This window comes from Buteo buteo, chromosome 1 (assembly GCF_964188355.1).
Source record: "Buteo buteo chromosome 1, bButBut1.hap1.1, whole genome shotgun sequence".
NCBI lineage: Eukaryota > Metazoa > Chordata > Aves > Accipitriformes > Accipitridae > Buteo > Buteo buteo.
In genome coordinates, this window is record NC_134171.1 from 43,803,822 (window position 1) to 43,826,806 (window position 22,985).

At 37.0% G+C, this 22,985-nt stretch overlaps 1 protein-coding gene across 1 annotated transcript in view; it reads left to right on the plus strand.

Annotated features, from left to right (window-relative positions):
• The window catches only part of SPOCK3 (SPARC (osteonectin), cwcv and kazal like domains proteoglycan 3), a 231,752-nt gene that overhangs the window by 98,185 nt on the left and 110,582 nt on the right, over window positions 1-22,985 (plus strand). The window contains exon 4 of the mRNA XM_075028940.1: window positions 5,557-5,671. Within this exon, the coding sequence (XP_074885041.1) occupies window positions 5,557-5,671 (115 nt within the window). The remainder of the gene's footprint in view (window positions 1-5,556; window positions 5,672-22,985) is intronic.

Genomic DNA, 22,985 nt, shown 5'->3' on the forward strand with positions numbered 1-22,985 from the left:
AGGAAGTCAGCTGATACATTATAGCCACTAATAAATTAGTTCTGGCAAGGCTTAAATAAACATATTGCTTACATCTAGAGTCTCCTCACCATAGTGGAAACCATCACCTGTCTTTAATGACAATACCATTGTGCTGTACAATCTACATTTCCACTTCAATTATGGAAAATAAAGGCCTCTAGCTTTCATAATTACAAAGATATTTTAGTAAATGTGAATTCGATAAAAACTCAGATTTATGTCTGTTTCATGTTGAAGAAAATAGCTCTGAGGGATACATAAATGGCTCCATAGTGGGATTTTGACACTTCTGATATTTTTGGTGTGAACATTGTACTGTTTCATAGCTGCTTATTTTAGCAGAAATGGGAAGAAATATGTGGTGTTGTCAGTGCAAGTCTGCATACTGACTGAGCTGGGGTAAAGCAAGCATGTTTTGTCAGGGTTTTCTAGAAGATGCAGTGAAGAATTAAGACTGAATGCCATGTATTTCCTGAGTTTACTGAGTTATATGCTTAGATGAAATCAATGGTAGTTTTCCTGGAATAAATTTATGCATTTTTATAGTAGTTTAAGATATTTAGGATGACTCCATGTAGAGACTGGACATAGTCAGATATGTCCCTGCATTGTAAGGGGAGTCCAGTTCTTCCCCAGCATGAAAAACTTTAGACCATGGTTTTGGAAAATGTTTTTCTTGCGGTTTCGCCTTCATTTTTCATGAAAATTGTCCATTTGTCTGTTCCAAGTATGAAGTAAAACAGGTTTAAAAAAAAGGCCAGCCATTTCCATGCTTTCATAAATATCTGATTTTTTTTTAGTCCTTTCAAAGCTGGGAAAATGACTAATGCAATCCAAAAGTTTAACGTTTTTATAAAGCAGGTTTAAAATTAAAAATTTAAGATTGTGCAAAATAGATTAATAAAATTTAGATCCTATATACTTCATAGGATAAACTACAACATGTGATATTGAAAGAAAAAAGATAAAGACTTGCACTGCTTTTCACAGTTTCTAGCAACATTTTTTTCTGTATTTTATCCGGCTTCCTAAGCTACAGTGTCAGTCCAGGCAGACATTGACTCTTCAGGTAGTTGACCTTTTCACATTCAAAAAATCCGTATCTTTACGTCAGTGATTTATTTGGTCTCTCCCTTGCTGTTGTAAGATACTGCAACATTTCAAAAAATGTATCTGAGGACATACAGTCTTCTGTGACTTCTGCATCACTACAACTGGTTCAGTAACTAAGACATTTTTGTAAAAAAGTAATGAAAAAAGTGAGGCCATATATCACACACAAGAGGAGGAAAAAAGACTTCTGTAGGGTTTTGATAGCTGACAGAGAACAAGAAGTCCAGCAGGTCACTGAGTGATAATGTGAGTTAATGTTGGTGGCAAGACCGTGAGTATTGAACATGCCTTTGAATCTAAAGATGGTTCTTGTGATTTTGGCACCCATGGCTCTGCTGGCTTACTCACTCTGCTTATGTAGTAGCCCCTGTACTAACCGAGTCTCGTAGCCATTCATGCTGTATGATGAATGTATGCCACACCTGAGGTCACCAAGAGTTTCATGCAGGGCATGATAACCACTGAGTCAGCAAATACTGGAAGATTACATTGGTACTATAAGGTTTAGATATACTCTAGAACTGTGTGTGTGTCCTGGCTTCCAGTCCAAGTGGTATATGTAAACCTTTGGTAGGAGAGGGCCCAGTGTAGCCCAGGAAATGGTTGACTTTGATAATGTCCAAACCAGTTCTCTCGGACTGTCCTGTTGACTGTTCACTATAAAGAAATACCTCTGAGAAGTTAGTGAACTCAATGGTATATTCTTCAATGTCTAATTGGTAGAGATCGTGTCAAAAATCCCTTACAATTCTTCATTTCTCTGCAGCTGGACAGAGCTGCCAAGACAAAGTCTTATGTCTTAAATACACAGGTGTGTGCACACAAACACAAGTTTTGTTCAGTACTTCACTTCGGTTTATAAAACAAACCCTGATCCTAAAAGAAACAGCCAGTCAACCCCAACTTCTCTGTTCCATAGCAAATGAAACAAACAATGTCCACATGCACAGAATGCGTTATCAGTTAACCACATTTATGGATAAGTCTTTGCTTTTTGTAAGCTGTTAGATTTTCTTCAAAGAAAATTCTTAGAGGAGAAAAACAGACAGAACACAGCTGAGTCGGATATCAACATAGGGCCAGGAAGCGGTTGCCTTACAGATATTGTCGTCTTGCACAACTGATTTCTAACATTAGGTTCTCACCAATGAACACCTATCATTACCTTTCATTTAAAAGGCGCAATTTGTGAATGGGTGCTGCACAAAAATGTGTTTTTTAACAGAGAATTCTAAACAATCTGGTTTATCTTTGGTGGAAAAAGCCTGTTAAATACATAAGGAATCTAATGGAGCATCAGGACTCAATGCAGTTCTTACAGTCTCTTTTTCTTCCCAACAGTTTTCTTTCTGACAGTGCTGTCAAAATCCAGCATTTCTTTTTGTCATCACTTATGTGTTCAAAGCCATTTTCTAATTTGATTTCCTAGTTAGATCTCTTGGAGTTCCATTGATTTTTATGGAATCTTCAACTCTGGCCCCTGGCATTCTTTTCTAGGGGTAAAGTCATTCTGATTCCAGCAATAAACTAGATGTCTTCCCCAGTGTGATACCCATCTTTATGTTGTCATAACGGCAAAGTCTGATAGTTATCATTTCTTGGTTGTAAAGTTGAGTTCTTCCTGTAACATTGCCAAAAAGATATGTTGTGCCTTGCTAAAGTTTGATGGAGTTGCCAAAACACACCTTCAGAATCCCAAGAACTTGGGAAAAGAAAGAACTATTTCAATAGGAATGGAAAGTTACATGATCTCCTCCATTCACTGCTTTTCCTGAAACACGTTTTCTACTTGATACTGAGTTCAACACCCTTACATTATACCAGATTTTCCCTTCCTCAAGTATTTTTATTCCATTAACCTATGCAGTTTTGCAAAACAGTTATCTGAAAATATGGCAATATCATATTCCAGTGTTGCTACCTTAGTTTCTCCGTTAGGGAACATTCTGGGAAGAGGTACTTGGACCAGTACATTAAATGATAATCTGTTCATGCTTACTAGGGACTGACAGTACATTCTGCTTGACTTTAAGCAGAGAAAGTATTTGACATGGATTCTAAAATCTAAAGTGTATTGGAGAAGGATACTGAATAAGCTCTTGTTAATTTTAACTCCAACTCTTATCCTAGTTCAGTCATTTTTTGCTGCATTTGCTTCCCACTTGTTTAGAGTTGTAATCAGACTTAGTCTGGTTGACTCGTTGTGGTTTTATGGCTGGTTTGCTGTAGAAATGAAAATACCTGGAAGAGGAATGCATTTTTGCACGTCTTACGCTGTAATTAACAATATACTTGTTTCTGTCTGCATTGAATTATTATTATATTAATGATTCCATCACTTTTCAGCTTTGTTGGTTATATGATGTATATATTTTGCACAGCTGGATATATTGTTAGGAAGGAAATGAAACTGAAAAAGTTACTGCTTAGAATATTAAGTGATTCTTAGCACCACAGAGTCATGTGTCAAAACTGCAACTAATGATCAGCCTGGTTCTTGTTTCCTGGGTACATAATTAGTCACCCCTATGTTAATATCATCTGGCAGCTCAAATAGAGTTGTGGTTAAAAGTTTACTTTTGATCATGAAAACCGGAAGAAACATAACTTTCTTTTCAGAAAATACATAACCAAATACATATTTTATAACCAAATGTGAAAAACAGGGAAATAGTATTTCTGAAATATAACTGAAGACTGGACAGTAATACGCGAAAGTGAAGATGAACACGGGAAAACTGAGTTATAGTTGTTCATAGCTTTCTTGCTTGATTTTGTGATTTAGGATTTTCAGTAGTGTTTCTTTAAGCTAGGCTTTGGTGTTTAACTTATTAGGGTGGGTTTTTTGGTTTTTTTGAGGGGTGTTAAACTTTTAAAAAAAAGGGGGAGGGATACCTATAGGAATACAAAAATTAATTTTGGAATATTTAGATCTACCTGAAAGACACCATGGAGATCAGAGAAGGGAAAAGTTGATTTTTTTCTTGTCAGAGCATAAATTGGCAGAAACTTTTCTGTATCGTCATGTAGGCATGGTTACTCAAGAAATATGCTATAGAAATTTAATACTAAGTAACAAACAGGATTATTTGGCCCTTCTAGTATTATAGCCATAAGTTAGTGTTTGTAGTTCGAAGTGTAGTTCAAAAATGAGTGTAGACTAATGACTAAAGGACCAACTACAAAAAAAACCCACAAAGCAGAAATAAGAGACCTAGAATATCGCAGGTAGAATTTTTATTTAAGGACAGTCATGCAAATCGCTCGCCTGCATATTTTAGTAACTTTTTCTTTTACTAAAATCTCATCTGAGTTATAATTTCTCAGTAAATATCTCATCTGAGTTATAATTTCTTAGTAAATTCAGACAGTGTCATTATTTACTGCTTAGTGTTGAGTTGGAAGAACCCAACTGTGTCTTAGTAAGCAGGAAAGGGAAACTACTTTCAAGGTAGAAATACTAGTATTTTGGGATTAAAGTGAGAAAGTGGCAATTGTTTAAAGAATGTGGTGGTGAGTACTTTCTTAGCTATATAACAGCAGAATTTAGCAAATGGATGCTTTTTCTCTTCTCTGGGTTACTTTCCTTATGGACCAGCACATCACCATTTATATCTTAGTGAATTATTACTGTGCAATGTAGCTTAGTAGGTGTTATTATTTCATAGTAGGAATGACAAGAAATGGATTGAGTGGAAGTACTATTTTTTTTACTAGCATGCTGGCTTACAGCTTTTAAAAAGATCTTGTATGTGGGGGATGTGGCAGCCAACATCTGACTGAACAACTGTTCCAAACTCCTGATCAAATGTCCTTTGCATTTCTGACTTCTTTTTCATTACTTCTTGGCTTACGGTTTTATTGTGATTTCAGAAATGTGGTGGCTTCTGAGCTATAAAAATCACAAACCTATTTCTGTTTAGAAGTGACATGACTGAAATGGAGAACTGTAGGCAACAGAATCCAATTCAAAATTGTTTTCTTTGGGAATTTGGTGCTCTGAATGACATGCAAGTATGCAAACTTCTTAAAAGTCCTAAGCAAATTCTAATATTAAAAAAGTGTTTTCAGCTACAGTAAAAACCAGTAGCCTTTGATTACTTTCATCATAAATGTTGACCAAGACAGAGTTGGATAGGTTACCTAGTATTTTTATAAATAAAAAACAGTGATATTGTATGAGAGGATACAGAAGTATCCATGTTTCATGAAGATCCGTTTTCCTTGGTAAGGAATTTTGCATTATCATTGAATGTGCTGCATTTTATCCTGGTGACAATCAGTGCCTTTCAGTCCAGCATGCTGTACAAGCAGCAGGCCAACCCCCCTCCACGTACTTGCTGGGTTTTATGTGTGGTGTGTTTCTTTTCGTAATTGCATGTTTCTAGATAATTGTTAACAATTTTCTAAAATTATTTTTAGCTTTAGATCCGGCTAAAGATCCATGTTTAAAGATGAAATGTAGTCGCCATAAGGTCTGTGTTGCACAGGATCAACAAACTGCTGTTTGCATTAGTCACCGAAGGCTTACGCACAGGTAAATAATTTAAAAGTTAATCCTATAGAGTTTTTTAATAGTGTTCGTGACTGACTGTAAACCATAAATACACTATAGTTAGTTTAGTTATTTAATAACATCTGAGCAGAGGAGTGGATTTTAGAAGTAATTATGTATGCATAATTTGATTAGAATGTTTAATATTTGATTTTTTTGATAGGCTGGTAAACTAGAGGGTGTACATAGTTAAATACCGCAAGACGCTGATAAAAATATATTTACAGAAATACCTACTGTGCTAGTACCAAGTGAATATAACGATTATGATAATGTCCTGCTGCTGTACATTACTTTGACTTCATCACTTCATATAAGAAGCTAGGGAACTCAAAACTGTCTGTTAAAGTGTAGGTAATGGGCTGTTACTGTGTAAGGGTTTTGGGTTTTTTTCCTTCTTTTTTTTTCCTCTTTTATGCATTCCAATTTTCTTTGCCTTCTGGAATGGTTAAATGTAAGGAACAAATATATGACAAAGTTATTCTGGAATCCAAATGTAGATGACACTTATTCTTACCTTTTTTGGGGAGAACAGTTCCAGATGCTCTGTTTATGTAGGTCTTAAGAGTGGCAAAATGTTAATGTACTTCTGTGGCTTTATCTGGGGCAGAAAGTGAGTATGGCCTGAACCGTACACTTAGCTGAGTCATGAGATCGTTGTTTTCTGAGGAGATGGAGTCAAGTTGCATTTTTGACTTGGGATTGTTCTTTTTTTTATTTTTTGCACTTCATTGTGGGAAACAGAGCATAGTAGAAAGGCTAAACTTCAGTAACTTGATTGAAATATGTGTGTGTGTTAAAGTGCTTTGCTCAGTAGGGGCTGAAAAGAGCTAAGAAAAATAAGAGACTTTCTTGTCAGATGTAAGAGGATCATTTCAAGCTTTTTAGAGAGCCTGTACAGTTTTATGAATGATATAAGGAATGTTCTTCCAAGTGTCTAGTTATGTTAAATAAGCCCATCTGTAGCTTTTCAAACAAGCAAGATAGTACATAGCAAAGGGAAAAGTTTAAACTAGTCTTGATCTGCAGCTGCAGTTAATTAACAAAAAAGCTCTACATTATTTGTAGAGCTAAACTGTTTATATCAAACAATCTCAGTGTAGAGCTAGACATTTTGGTTTGATAAAGTATTATATAAGGTGTAAGAATTATTAGCAGACAAAGCTAGGTAGTCTAATTTCAACTGCATGTGAACTGTCAGGGGAATATGTTAGTGTCAGCTGTGAAAAGACAACACAATAATTTGAAATTTCTGAGAGGTATTACATGCATTATTGAAAACAGTGAAAAAATGACATCTCCAAGTTAAGTATACATGCCGTAGGTAAGGACCGAAAACTTTTTTAGACTAGATGAAGGTGCATACAGTGGTTGAATTAATAAACGTATTGACATCTGCTTTCATCCCTATATTATTTCTCCCACAGTCCCTGGAACTCTTTTAGAAAGGTAGTATTCTAAGAGGCAAAGCTTGTCTGAATACAATACGATCTCATAATGGGAAACTTTGGAATGGCAGCAACTTGGTGATTGTAATAAGCACTGCAAGTCTAGTCTTGTAAACTAGACGAAGCAATTCTCTACCTACCTGTCCTGAGCCAGGACAGGGATTTCCCAAGTTTAGAACTTCCTGTTACCTGAGATTACCATGTTCAAGGAGAAATCAATTGATTTGTGCTTGCTTTCTGAACAGGTTTTTTTCATGCAGTCTCTGACCTTTCTGTAGTATGGTGGGATAAGAGTATGACTAGCATATTCACAAGCAGTTGTGTCTGCTGGTCTCTTTGCCACTAATTATTTTTAGCCCAAGATTTTATTCCTTTACTGATATCTACAATTTGCATATTGGTTTTCAACAGAGCCATCTGTTTTTCCAAGTTCCCAAATGACTAGTCCACTCATTTATAAGTCTTGGTAAAAATTAGATGAGAAAGGTTATATTATCAACTGTCAGGTTATATTATCTACCTGTATCCATTTCTAATATATCAGTTGTGTGTATTCAATCTGTTGGGAATAAATCTTTACAAAATTTAATCCCAGTAATTTTCCCTTTCACTTCATCTCTGTGTGTGTGTCTATGCATGCGGTGTTCTTCAAAGACTGCATAATTTGAGTAAATTTTTTTTTTTGTTAAGGAAAAGGCTGTTGGGGCTATCTTCTGAAAAAATAGTTGAGATCTTTTTCATGGATTACTGGGAGCTCTTCATAAAGAACTTGCCCATAGATTTCCATTTGGACATATTTGCTGTAGGGATCCACAGGTGTTCCAGAGATTATTCCCAAGACTCTTGCACAGGAAAAGTAGTTTTAACCATGTGAACTGATACAGTGGCAACGACTGTCCTCAAGAGACAGGGAAGAGGAGACTCTGCATGCCTCCAACATAAATAAAAGGTTTATGAACACCTTTGGGCTACCCCAGGGAAAGAAGCATGAAATACAGTTATAGCTGGATAGATTATTCTGTAGTGTCATCAGGCTGAAATTCTCACATTTACAGTTAAATTCTCTGTTATTAGAAGCAGCATTTCCAAGCACCCTATTACGTTGTTCATAAATTTCGGTATATAAATTCTGTTACTCTTTGAGGTAATAGCATAGACAGAGAAGCTGCTGATTAGTGAAGGCTGATTATTGTATCAAATGGAGAAATCATAGAAGTAATTTGTTCTGCTGTTTTGTTAAAATTGACTTGCAGAAAAAACACTTAGGCATGGACATTCTGTTATTGGGTCCATGCTGTCCCAGGTGTTCTTATCTGTACAGTACAATTCCCAAACTGTTGTAACCCTGGATGGATTACTGAGAGGGTGCGTCAGTACCACACAATGAAGCATGTGATTGGTGGATATCCCAGACATCTGCAAGGCTGTTAGTGACATGATATGACATGGTCCCAGCAGGATTAATTGACAGGACAGTACACTCTACTGATGTGATGATTGTACCTGTGCTTTCAAAAGTACTAAAATTTGTATTAGCTTGGGGATCTCAGCACTGTGCTCTTGCTGCAGTGTGCTTGCCTTTGCGTGGTTTCAAAACCAGCTACTGCATCTCACTGTCCTTTTCATGGTGCTGTGGGTTAGGCAAGCCTATAGTTTTGCGATTTCTTCAGTTTCCATGGCAGCAGAGATCATGGTTTCCCCTCAGTCTTGAAGAAATGCACACAAGGCTCATTTCCGTTTCTGTGAGACTGGCAGGATGGCAAGTCATCTTCTAGCACACTTCTGCAGTGCCACAGCATCCTGATGCAAGAGCTTCATTTATGTATTGTCCTGGGAAGACTGAACAGTATTTGACAAAATGGTGGAATAGGTGTTGTTGATCATGGTCATGAGAGTAGTTTGGAGTACCAGAGCTTTAGAAAGTACGGGGGCATGGTTAGAGGTTGCCAGTTTTTTGTTGGTGGCAGGTAATTGCATTTGCATCTCTGCTGGCTATAACTGTGTTGGAAGCTGTGTTCTGTGTGCTATGCTCTTAGCTGTGTCCTAAGAAAGAAAGAGGAAGTACTTTAAGAGGGGAAAGCATGTAGGACATATATTAATGTTATTTATCTGAGTACTTCCATGTGGATTGCTGTGGGAAGGGAATAGCTGCCTGCACTAGAATGCATGATAAATAATTCAAAGTCTGGTGTAAAACAGAATTTTTCATTGATTCTTTGAAACTCTGGAGATTGACATTAACTTTTCCTTTTGCCAAAATTGTGTTTTACCATCCCTTTGTGCTTTCCAATTTATCTTTATTGGTTAAGTGATAGGCTTTATGGGGAAAGAAGCCCTGTAAAGTATCAGTACATGCAATAATGAAATCCTTTGGAGTATACCTCATTCAGTTACAAATACAACTTGTAGAACATCAGAATACAGTATTGCAAATACTGTGATACCAGTGATGTGAATGTTATGGTGACAAGCAGGATATTCATCATACTAATCGAAATTTGTCTGCTTGTTTTAGTTTTCAGTGAAAGTTACGTGAATGTTCAGCTTGAAGGGAATTGGACAGGAAAATTGGACAGGAAATAAAAAGGGATAAGTCAAAGGAGGAGGACTGTAGGTGGTAATGGATATTTCAGAATACCTGCAATGGAAAGTGTGCTTTTTGTATATGCAGAGCAGCAGGTGGTAAAGATAAATCCAGAAATCTTCACATACTTGTGGTTGCCACTTTGAGCAAGGAAAGAAAGAAGGAATTTGTGGTGATACCACAACATGTAGGAACTCATTAAGGCCATGGAAAGCTGGTAGCTAACCAGGCTTAGAAAAGTTGAAAAGTTAGTTCAGCAATAGATTGGCAGGTCCTGATAAATAGTCTGTTAAATTCTTCTTAGATTTGAAACAGACAATTATAATATGAAGTTACACATCATGTAATTTGCTCTAATAACATTCTGTGAATCATAGATTACTGTATTAAACTAAGGAATGTATGGATGAAGTTTTAAGCAAGCAGATTAGCTGCAGGTGAAGAGCAGGACTCTAGAAAACTTAGAAAAATCAGGCAGGGTTGCCACCCAGCAGAGAACTTTAATGTAAATGGAACAGTAAACCTGGGATAATGCCTGTGGTTTCAGTTGGATTACTTTTACTGGAATTCTTTTTTTGGTACTGCAAATTTGTCAAAACAAAAATATTAAGCCTAATGCTTAAAGGTGAAAGAAAGGAGCTGGGGAGGGGGGAAAGCATCTATCTGCTTCAAATGTTTCTCTTTGCTTTTATCTCAAACCAGCTGCAGGAGACCAATTTACAAATGAGATTAATTCAGTTGAGACCCAGTCATTATGCAGTCCATTCTAAGATTCGACTGCTTACTGCAAGGAACTGGTGAAGTGATGACTTGCTGAGTAACATTCAGAAATGTATTTTGTGTTTAAGCTCTGAAAATGAGGAAATTGCAAGACAGTTTTGGGCCCAAAGTTCTGTTCCAAGTAAATCTGAGTGTCTTTGATATATTAGAACCTACTTACTGAATGATTGTAGTAGAATCTGATAAAACAGTCTCTTTTTCTTCTTGTATAAGAAATGCACTGTATAAAATTGGATACATTAAATCAATCAATGCTTGGATGCATTAAATTATTCAATGTGTTAAATGCACATGCATTTTTTCTAGGTAAATGTAGATCTGTCTGTTTTATGAATTCCCCACCATACTTTATACCCCTTGCCCCCATTGTGAAGCTCCTGCTATGCTTTTTATGGGTTTGTTTATGTAAAATGTGCAGATCAACACAACAGTTCCCTGCCATGGGAGAAATAGATTGCACTTGTCTCTGCCATGCTAAGGTGGAATTGAAACGTTTAAAGACTGACAGCTATTACTTGTGTAAGGACCTCGAAATTTCTTTTTCTTTCTATTGGATTTCTCACCCTCTCATGTCATTTATTCTTAGGTTTCAGAGTAGAAAGCAATTGTAACACAATTCAGATATTCCAGACCCAGTTTTTATTTCATGTATTAGGTATAGGAAATCTCTAGGGAATAATTTAGAAATAAGGGATCATTCCTTTTGTAGCACATTTATGATTTATTTTCTTTCTCTTTGCAGATTATGCCTTACAGTCATTTACAGTCCCTTCTTTGTCTTGTTTTTGTACTGTTTTTTTTTTCTTCTTTATCATAGCAGCCTATACCTATGGCATTTTAATAACGTAGGGAAGGTGTTCATAAGAGGAATAGAATTGCCTTGTCACAGAGGTGTGCAGCTTTTTGCATCTTCTTTACAAGTAACTGACTCCCAATAAATGTTAACTAAGCAATAGATACTGATGATACTAGCAATTCTGATAAAAACTAACCCTTTTTGTTAAAGTAAAGGTTAAGGTAGGAGAGGTGACTTAATCAGGGTAAAAGCATTTCAGTTACAGATCATGCTTTACCTGGAAAATAACAAGGATTCACTAGTTATGGATAGAGAGTCATAACAAGTAAGCATTTAACTAAGCTAAAACAAAGAAACAAAAAATAATCATTGCTCTTTTGGTATTAGAGCTCCACAAAGCAGGTTGCAGAGAAGTGTGCAGACTGGACCTCTATAAAATGTGAAGCTGAGTAGGAGGTGAGCAGTATAATGGGCCTAATGAGAAAGAATTCACTATTTTAAGAACTGAGGAAAGAGTGGTAGGTGCTATCTGGTTAAAATATTTCCTCTGCTGTTTCTTAAGAGAGTTCTATGAAATTAAGTTAGATTTAGTGAGAATTGTTCCCTGCCCCTAAGCTCATGTGGAGTGGCACCTGAATTTAGGGCTTAACAAAAATTTTCTAGTATTTCTGCCTGTGGGTGCAGTCTTCAAGTTATCATGATTTCACTTCTAAAGCATGTTAAAGAGCATCACTTTATTGTAGACTCACAGAGCTGGTACTGGTAAAAATGCTATATCAATCAGTCTAATTTACTAGGGTAGGGTAGTTGGATAGTTTGATAGATTTTGTGCTAGCACTTAATCTTATTACAAATTCCTTTTGGCTTCTGAGTTAAATGACCTTTCCAAGTGCTGATTTGGTTCAAATCATTGGTCATCTAGTCCATTTTCTTGCCTTGGACTCCTGCTTTCTTACAGTGTTTTTGGAGAATGTGAAAAACCAGTCTAAATACTTCTTTATACAAGCTGGATTACCTTGGGTGTGTTCACCTTAGTATTATAATGTGAGGAAAATGTTCTATCTCAGCCTTGAATTGATGAGTGTTGGGCCCTGAAGCATGAGATGGGTTAACTTTTCCTGTTATGGATGGTGTGCCAGAAGCCCAGAGTAAATTTCAAGTGCTGCAGAGCTGTAACACTGATTCTACTGCGAAAGCAAACCGAAACCTCTTCTGTTTCCATGCTGTGGTACTGCATGGCTGAGATAGTGTCCCCAGGCATCCAAAGTGAACAAGTCCAAGTATGTGAGAGGCCTATTCAATAAGAAAAATGCACATGCATACATATATGTACACATGTGCATACATATATGCACATACCTACATATAAATAAATATATACTCATTTATATGTTTTTTTTTCTGTTCATATCATATGGACACATGTATCCCAGATTTTCAAAACATCATACTTTGGAATTTGAGGTATTTTACTCTCACTGTCATTTTACAATAAAAGAAAGAGGGCTTTCAATTTAGATTTGCTACCACTAAGTTTTTGATTCTTTGAAAAAAAAACCAAAAAAAACAAGAGCTGTAATTCCAAATCTGTAGTTGTATTAAGTAGTCTGAGGAATTCTGAAAGAGAGTGAACTGATATGGAAGATGCTCAGTTTGATTAGAATCAAATAGAGCCTTGCTCTCATTTGATTAGAAAAAAGGAAAATAAGCAGAGAAGAAGGAACAGTATAGCTTTGTAGCTTTTCTGTATCTTTAGGTGCTGTAACATTTTATTATGATTTCAAGAAAAGACTTCCAAAAACTGAAGCAAAACAAAGGATTTGCTTTGGGCAGATTGTGTGAAAGTTGCAAACACCACTATTAAGGATGTCATCATTTCACATTATAATGCTGCTGAAGAAGGCCAGCTGGTGCAGTTAAGTCCCTTATTGGAAATTTTAGTCTGATTCATTACTGTGATTTGTAGTTGTACACAGAAACACTTAATCATTCTTATGCTCCAAGCTCTATTGAATCTACTGAAGGCTTTCTGGTTCTTTGCATAATTTGTGCTGCCAGTCTGCCAGCTTGGCAGTGTTTCAAGCTTGTTGCATTATCTGTGTGTGTTTGCACAGGAAGTGATGCTGCACGTAGCCTGAATTTACAGTAATTCTTTTGTAATAGGCTAATGAGCAACACTACTTCATTCACAATACTAACATTATATAGCTTTGATTAGTCCAATTATTGTGTAACTATGCCATTGTGATCATACTTACACTCTGCAAAGTACTGAAAAGGAAATTTGCTTAGCCGTAGCTTAATTGAACTTGTTGAGAAAATAATTTGGACTTTTCTGTGCTTGAGAGAGGTGAAAATGTGAATATTTTGGAGATTTTTATATGCTATGCAATTTCATTTATTAAAGGAAAAAAAGTGAAGCTTCTTTTTTACTAGCTCTTTCATTGCATTGGGAAGGAAAAAAGGTGACTAACACTAGGCATCATACGTTTTGCATATGTTGTGAGGGCCTGTTCTTTCCTTGGTGTGCACATGTTTCTTCAATTCATTTTAGTGGGAGTTGTGGATACACAGTTGGGGGAAACCAGGATCCTCTGATGGAATTCATTATCTAAGTAACTACTGCTAACACTAATGGAAGATATATATGTAGATTGCAAGAATGGATATTGCAGTACCAGTGTTGTCCATGTCAGCCTTACTATTTATTAAGGTTGTAATTTAGCCATACAATATTTATACTTTTTGTAATCAAACTTCAAAACTAAAAAATTGCTGTCCTTCAGAAAAAAAAATACCACCCCCCACCCCCTCCCAACTGTCTCTGTAGAAATCTAAAATAGAAATTTTTTAGGTTTTAATGTGTTTTTCTTTTTTCCTTGGTATGTAATACAAGTTTTATAAGAGATCAAAGCAAACTTGAAATAAAGGAGACCTAAACAGAACTTCCCTGTTCTACTTATTAGCAGAACAGGTATTTTCCACTATAATTTTCCAGTTCAAAATCTATGATACACCTATTTTTAAGGAAAATATGGAGTCCTACCCTAGACTAATGCAGGTGGACTTCAGTTAATTTAGTAGGTCCTAGGCCTACTCGTGTTTTACCTGCTCCAGTAATCTCATTCAGATTCTCAGTGGTCTGTAGGAGCGAGAGGATGCACTGGATAATCAGTTGGCATGATGAGTTTTTCAGTGATCATGACTGTCCTACTTTCCACTTCTGCAATGAGGTTATAAATTAGGATTGGGATTTTTTTTTGCAGGAAAATGGATCCCAGCTTGCTCTGTTTCTTTCTGCCTTGCTGACAGTGGTTGAAGGCAGTTGTACCACCTCCTAAAAGGCAGTAAGTTAGGCCACTTCTGTTAAAAAACTAGAACACAGGAAAGAATTAGGAAATGTGACATCTGATCTAGGAAAGCATTGCTGTGATTGTTTTTGTGTAACCCTGGGGGATGTTAATGTGCTGTCCCGTTAATAAAAAATGGTTTGTGAGCTTTTATTTTGTTGTTGTTGTTTTAAAAATGATCTCTTCCTTCACAGTATTCCTGAGAATCTAGTACTTTAAAAGATTGCCTTTCTATTAACAAAATTAAGAAAAATGATGAAGGCAGTGCTTATAAATGATTTCTCTGTCCATAAGTATGAAGTTGTGATTTGTAGTCCATAGCAATAACATTCATTGTGGAGTGTTAGGTAAACATTAAAACAATACAAAAAAATATGAGTAAAATCTTTGAATGTTCCTTTATCAGAAAAATTATGCAAAATGAATTCAGGAACAGTTCAATACCCCTTCTTACAAATACCTATCTGTTTCTTTTTGTAATCCTTTAAAAATTATCTGTCAGTATCAGTTTCCAGTGTACTTTATTAGAATACATTATCAATTGTAAAATAGCTGATGCAAACATTTGTAATCAATTTGGAATTTGGAATTTGTTGGTGGGTTGTGTGGTTTGTTGGGGTTTTGGTTTTTTGGTTTTTTTTTCAGTGTTACTGAAATACTCCTAACACTGGATAATGAAACAATAAAACTTCAGGATGCTTGTATGTGAGGGGTTCTTTTACAGGTTTTAAAATTTTCATGTGGATCTGGATCTGATTATAATTAGGTGCTTTGATTACTAGCTAGCGTCAATTCTAATGCATTTCATTTTCTGTGAAGGTCTTGCTTCGTAAGTTGTGTTTATAGGCTCAGAATACATCTGTTGTTTTGCTTATGTACCAGTGGTGAGAAAACTGTTGTGTGTGAAATTGATTACGAGTAGTGTTCAGGGAACAGAAATCATTCTACTAATTTCCGTTTGTGTAAAACAATACATATAAGGTTTCCAATGGTGGAAAATACATTAATTGTTGCAACTGGGGATGTTTGTCATCATAGAGTGAAGTGTGTGCATATATTGGTACTTTACAGTAAAATGTACTACTGCTTTTGGAAATCAAATAGTGTACTTATGACAGTAAAGACATGTCAGGAGTCACTAAAAGTTCGTCTTTGTTACATGATCAGTAATTTAAGGGTTTTTGGTGTCTGGTAGTATTTTTATATTTCTCTTTCATTTAAAATCAAACACCAAAACCTTCTTCATGTGTTCAGATTGTCAAAAGTAAGTTTACTTTATAAAATGCTGTAGTCTACTACAAGATAACAATAATATACTTAAGGTATGGCTTCTTCCACACACTACTATATATTCTATATCAGCTGCTTATTGCCTTAAAAAAACAAAACAAAACAAAACAAAACACCCAAACACCAAACTTTTTTTTTGTCATTTTATGGTTTAACCTAAGGATTAGAACACTTACACCATACAAATACTTTTCCTAAAACCCTTATGCAACTTCTGTATTAGTAGTAGTAATAATAATAAATTCTTACAATCACAATACAGTTAAGGCTGGATCTAAACCTTTCTGAATCTGTGGGATCCACTGCCTTAATTCAGGCAGTACCTGTACAGTTGTTTCAAGGATGCTTTGGGATTATTGCACATGTGCAGACTATCTGCATGATGCATGGCACTGTAGATTCTGTGTCTGGAAATCTCAGACAAATGCTCAAGTTCTGTCTAGACAAAACTTCTGGGTGAGGAAAAGAAGAGTTTATACCTGAGGAAACCAGTACTCACTGTAGCCGTGACTCCAGTGTGCTCTGGTTCAGTTCTTTTAAGGGAGACTTCTTTCAGGTACAGACCTTCAATGATATATTTGAACATCCAAGGGAAGGTAAACTTTGGGGATAAAATTTATATAAGCATTTTATAGTAGTAGGGTGGTTTTTTTTATAGGATTACAAAAGTGGACAGAATTCAGGATATATCATAATTTTGTAGACTGACTGTTACCTGCAGTTGCAGTTATAATAGCAATAAGTTAATACTTATAATATAAACACTTTACCAGTAGACAAAGACTGCAATTCCTAGCCTGTTCTATAAAGCAATAAAGCAAAAAAACCATAAAAAAAGAAGTCTCAATTCTCTCTGCTCTTCAGGGCAACTTTCCTCCACTAACTAAAGGAATAGAGAGAGAGTAACTGACCACTATACAAGTTCATAGTACCTATAGATCAAGCTATCCAAAGTTATCATCTTAGAGAATATACAGTAATCGACACTGAATTTTCTTTGCTGTGGTTTACGTTGATTTAATTCTTCATGTTTTCAAGCATGACTATGTATGGCGACATCATTTATCTAATCTGCTTTCTAATTACTATTCTTCCTACCTTAATGTGGTGGGTTGACCCTGGCTGGATGCCAGGTGCCCACCAAAGCCGTTCTATCACTCCCCCTCCTCAGCTGGACAGGGGAGAGAAAATATAACAAAAGGCTCGTGGGTCGAGATAAGGACAGGAGAGATCAACTCACAAATTACTGTCATGGGCAAAACAGACTCAGCTTGGGGAAAATTAACTCAATTTATTACAAATCAACCAGAGTAGGGTAATGAGAAATAAAACCAAATCTCAGAACACCTTCCCTCCACCCCTTCCTTCTTCCTGGGGACAACTTCACTCCCAGATTCTCTACCAATCCCCCCCAGCGGCACAGGGGGATGGGGAATGGGGTTTACAGTCAGTTCATCACACATTATTTTCTGCCGCTTCATCCTCCTCAGGGGCAGGACTCCTCACACTCTCCCCCTGCTCCAGTGTGGGGTCCCTCCCACGGGAGACAGTCCTCCACGAACTTCTCCAACGTGGGTCCTTCCCACGGGCTGCAGTTCTTCACGAACTGCTCCAGCATGAGTCCTTTCCACGGTGTGCAGTCCTTCGGGAGCACACTGCTCCAGCGTGGGTCCCCTGTGGGGTCACAAGTCCTGCCAGAAAACCTGCTCCAGTGTGGGCTCCTCTCTCCACAGATCCACAGGTCCTGCCAGGAACCTGCTCCAGCGCGGGGTTCCCACGGGGTCACAGTCTCCTTCGGGAACCCACCTGCTCCAGCGTGGGGTCCTCCCCAGGCTGCAGGTGGAGATCTGCTCCACCGTGGACCTCCCTGGGCTGCAGGGGGACAGCCTGCCTCACCAGGGTCTTCACCACGGGCTGCAGGGGAATCTCTGCTCCAGCGCCTGGAGCATCTCCTCCCCCTCCTTCTTCACTGACCTTGGTGTCTGCAGGGTTGTTTCTCTCACATGTTCTCACTCCTCTCTCCATCTGCCGTTTCTGTCCGTTCCAGCAACTTTTTTCCTTCTGAAAAATGTTATCCCAGAGGTGTTACCACTGTCGCTGATTGGCTCGGCCTTGGCTGGCGGCGGGTCCGTCTTAGAGCCGGCTGGTATTGGGTCTCTCAAACACAGGGGAAGCTTCCAGCAGCTTATTACAGAAGCCACCCCTGTAACCCCCCCTGCTACCAAAACCTTGCCACGCAAAGCCAATACACTTAACTGTAGATTATTTTAATGCAGACACGAAAGTAAAAGCTGTTGTAAAATACAAGCATTAGAATCTTAGAAATAGTGCCTCTGGGAAAGATGTTTCGCAGATGAATATACCTAGGTGGGCTTTTCCTTGTCAGATTTTCATATATGTAAAATTTTAAATAGTTAACTTTATTGTAATTCAGGAATTACTTTATTTCTTGATTAGCTGAAGATCTGGGCACATACATACTTCTGAAAACATTTGCATGTCTTGAAGAATGAATTCCCCTTGACTTTGCCTTCACCACTTGCACATTCGTTTCCCATAAATGTTTGTGGTACCAAGGTTTGCATACTTGCGAAAGTTAATTTGAAGTTTTGATCCCTAAATTCAACACTAGTTATGTTCTAAGCTTCTGCCATTGGGCCTTCTTTTTAAAGAAAACCCCAAACATCATCTCCTCTCTAAACCCAAACTCAACTGGTGCAAGGAAGAGGCAAATAAGAGGAAGGATTATCTGAGAAGAGATTTAAGCTGGGGAGTAGAGCAATAAATATACAACTACAGGAAATAGATTTCCTGAGAATATGAATGATTGATCTTTTCATCTTTGAGGCATGCTGCTGGAGTCTATAAAAGGTATGAATGCACAGCCAAGATGATCTGGATCAGAATTAAACCCCTTGCTCTTAGATATCATAAAACAAACTCGCATGTTACGAAGTAAGATGTGAGGGCTTGCTGTCCTCTTACTCGTTATTATAGCCAAAGCTGGTGACCCATGTACTTTTGACCCTTCTACCTATAAAATTCTCTTTCATAGGGAACCAACAATAGCAACACTTTTAGGGTGACTTCACAGATTTGAGGATTCTGGAAAACTGAATTTCCTTTCATATTCTAGAAGTATACTGACATCATATAACCACATACTTCGAAGTACTAATGCTAGAGGTTTTCTACCTACACTGCAAGACTTTTGTCATGCTCTAATTCACCTGTCCTGTCTTCAAATTGTAAAACAAGGTAATTTATGTTAGAATAAATATTGTCTGTATGGTCTACTGAGAAACAAGCACAAAGTGCCATTATGAAGAACTTGGAAAAGGTATGCAGGTGCAGTAGTTATAAAAGCAAACAAAACATTGAGATTTATGAAGAATGGTAAAGAGAATAGTCTGTAAATGCTAAGAAATCGTTTTATGAGTGAGGTCTCACAGTTTATTTGCGTTAATAGCCCTGTTATATCTGGCCACCTTGATAAATGACACACAGCAACACTGCAGAGCTTTTAAAAATATGATCAAAGACCTAGAGAGACTTCTAGATGAAAAGACACTGAAAAATGGGCACATAGATTAAAGCTAACTTAGTAAGAAAGACTATGACAGGATTTTATTTCTGGAATTGTTGCTCAGTTTCATTTATCCTCTCATAATGAAGCAACAAGGAGAATACATGAGGCAGCATATTCCAAACAAATTTTAGGAAACTGTTTAATTTTGAGATGACACTACCACCACAGAGCTCTTGGTCAGCATTGTGGTTAAAAGGAAGGCTTAGAAATGCGTGTGGAGAGCTAGAACAGTCCACTAAGCTAGCATACAAGTAAGACAACTAATTTTTCTGACATGTGGCATACCTGTTCTTGACAATAGAGGTGTAAGTTTTGCCTGTAGTGACTTTCCTTTTAAGTTCTTAGTACGGCTGCTGTCTAAAAGGAGGTGCTGTATTTGATCAGCAGACTGGGCACTAGTCCAATTAGATACCACAATAGCTTTCTTGTCGTGGTTTAACCCCAGCCAGCAACTAAGCACCAGGTAGCCGCTCACTCACTCTCGCCCACCCAGTGGGATGGGGGAGAGAATTGAAAAAAAAGTAAAACTTGTGGGTTGAGATAAGAACAGTTTAATAGGACAGAAAGGAAGAAAATAATAATGATAATGACGATGATGATAATAATAATATGACAATAATAATACTAAAAGTATCAGAATATACAAAACAAGTGATGCACAGTGCAATTGCTCACCACTCACCAACCGATGCCCAGTTAGCCCCTGAACAGTGATCTGCCCCCCTGGGCCAACTCCCCCCAGTTTATATACTGGGCGTGATGTCACATGGTATGGAATACCCCTTTGGCCAGTTTGGGTCAGCTGCCCTGGCTGTGTCCCTTCCCAACTTCTTGTGCCCCTCCAGCCTTCTTGCTGGCTGGGCATCAGAAGCTGAAAAGTCCTTAGTCTAAACACTACTTAGCAACAACTGAAAACATCAGTGTGTTATCAACATTCTTCTCATACTGAACCCAAAACATAACACTATACCTGCTACCAGGAAGACAATTAACTCTATCCCAACCAAAGCCAGGACATTACCAAAGCTATTGAGATACCAAAAGATACAGTTACTTATATATGCTTGAACCTGTAAAGACTGCAATAAAAACAAAAATTGAGTTAAACTATAAATTACAGAGGGAAAAATACCACTAGAAATAGTAGCACTGTTTGCTCTCAGGATTTTTAAAAGCAAAAAAATCATGCTTTTGTGCAAACAGATGCTTTCCCAAGCAAATTATGAAATACTTTTTATGTCCTACAGTGGGGCACAAAATACCTGTTTCCATTTATGTCATCTTTTGATAGATTACTTTTTTCCTTCCCCCGTGTAACCATGGCCTTGTTTGTCACTCTTACTACATTGCAATTTGGGGACTTTAAAGCTGGATTTGTGATTGGTCTCTTAAAGTAAAGTATTTGGAAATATGTTCAGGTTTGAGGCTAAGAGTGGTGGATTTGTTGTTTTGCAGACTCATGACTTCGAAGATGAAATTAGGTGGCTAAATTAGGATAAATGTTGTGTTTTGGTATGCAGAGTACCAGGGGTGCCCAGCTGGGGCACCAGCAAGGGTCCCAGTTGTATGAAGTTTGAGTCCCTCTAGGAGCAATTGAGCAGAGCAAAAGCTGAGGCATGAAGTATCTTATTTTTCAGTTTTACTGAACAGTTTGAAATAATTTTTAAAATATTTAGAGAACTTTCCAGACTCCACGTGATGCAGAATGAAGAAGTCAAAGTTTAAGCAAAGCCCTAAAAGCTGAACCAAAATTCTCTTGGTGCTACTATCATATAAATATTTATTATTACTATTATACCTTTTATAGCATGTTTTTATTTCTTTAGAATTTGATCCCTTGACATTTTTCTTGTAGTTTTCTTTACTGTTCTTCTCTCTTCAAATAACACTTCTCTATTTTAATGTACTACTTCGCTCTTTCACACTATTTCACCTTTCACTCAGCATGGTTTAACATTCATGCAGTCATGCCTGCAAACCTGAAATAAGCCCTGTTAAGAGATGCTTTATGGGCACTTGAATGGAGAAGGGATAGATTATATATTATCCTGTAGGTACTATTTTATGGAACCCACATTAGAGTAATTAAGGAAGGAAGAAAGGAAGAGGCTAGACTGAGGATGCTTATATACATAATAGAAAAAAAAATCAAATTAAAGAGGAACCTTACTGACTTCGTGACAGAAGAACAAGTTATATCTAGCTTTTTGGCTACTGAGTTATTTTGTGGAATCAAATTGAGTTTTTTTTAAAGACATGATGGGGAATATAATGCTGACATACATAAAAGAGAACTTCTATCATGCTGGACTAAATAATGTGAGACAACATTACAGTAGTTAGTAAAACTTCTTTTTGCAGTCTTATTGACAATTTGTTTCATATCCTGGTACAGATATTTCATCATGGATATCTGGTGTATATTAAATTTTCATCTTTAAAATAATCTATTTTATTTATATGTGTGAATTAGCAGCCAAGAAAACTTCACACTTTTAATCTATTTGGTTTTCTTACCTCAAGCAACAGCACAAATAATACTTTATGTTTTAAAAATAGCTTCATTTATAGATGCCAATGAAAATGGCCAGCTTTTGTTTTAAACTGTTTGGTGGGTTTTTTTTTTCAATACAGCAATATCCCTATCTATCTCTGGGTTTAATAGATCGATGACAAAAGCAGGCTAATAAGTAAAACCAGCTATGAATTACTTCAAATTGTAACTTTTTCAAGGTTTAAAATTCCACACTTACAGTATATAAAAAATGCTAAATTATTTCATAACTGTGAAGGGAACATTTTTTTCCCCCAGTATGAGCTTCACTGTTGATGATCCTTGGATTTGATCAGAGAAGAAAAAGAGTATTATAAATTAAAACTAACTTTTGGAGAACACCAGTACTGTTGCAAAATAGGATTAAGTTTCAAAGAATAAGGACAAACACAGGCAATACAAGGCCAGAATGGAGGCTGTGCAAGTCTTACTGTTTCTTTTAGTAAGTTTAGCTGGTGCAGTGCTTTGTTGAATTAGGTTTTATATTTATTGGAGTTTTCTCCTCTCCTCCCATGAAGTTTGTCAACACAGATCTTGATCTTTGTTCAGGGAATTTCTGCATATTTGGCAATATGGCTGACCACACTGTACAGACCTGTTGCACAGTGGATGTGTAATAGACATGGTACTCTCTGATGCTTTGGGCTTGCCATGTGTATGCATGAATTTCATTGCGTAGGCAGATTCTGAGATGAATTAGCTCTCTGAGATTTTAGGAGAAATGCTCCTAACCTATGAGAAACTTTGACTGTCTTCAGTAGTAAGGAAAAGGGGGGGGAGGAAAATTTTGAGGTTTTTTTTTAATGTAAAAGAATATCAATAGAATAATTTAGTACAACCCAGCAGATGATCTTCCATGAATAGTTTGACCACCCATTTTTTGCTCAACTATCATCTTACTATAC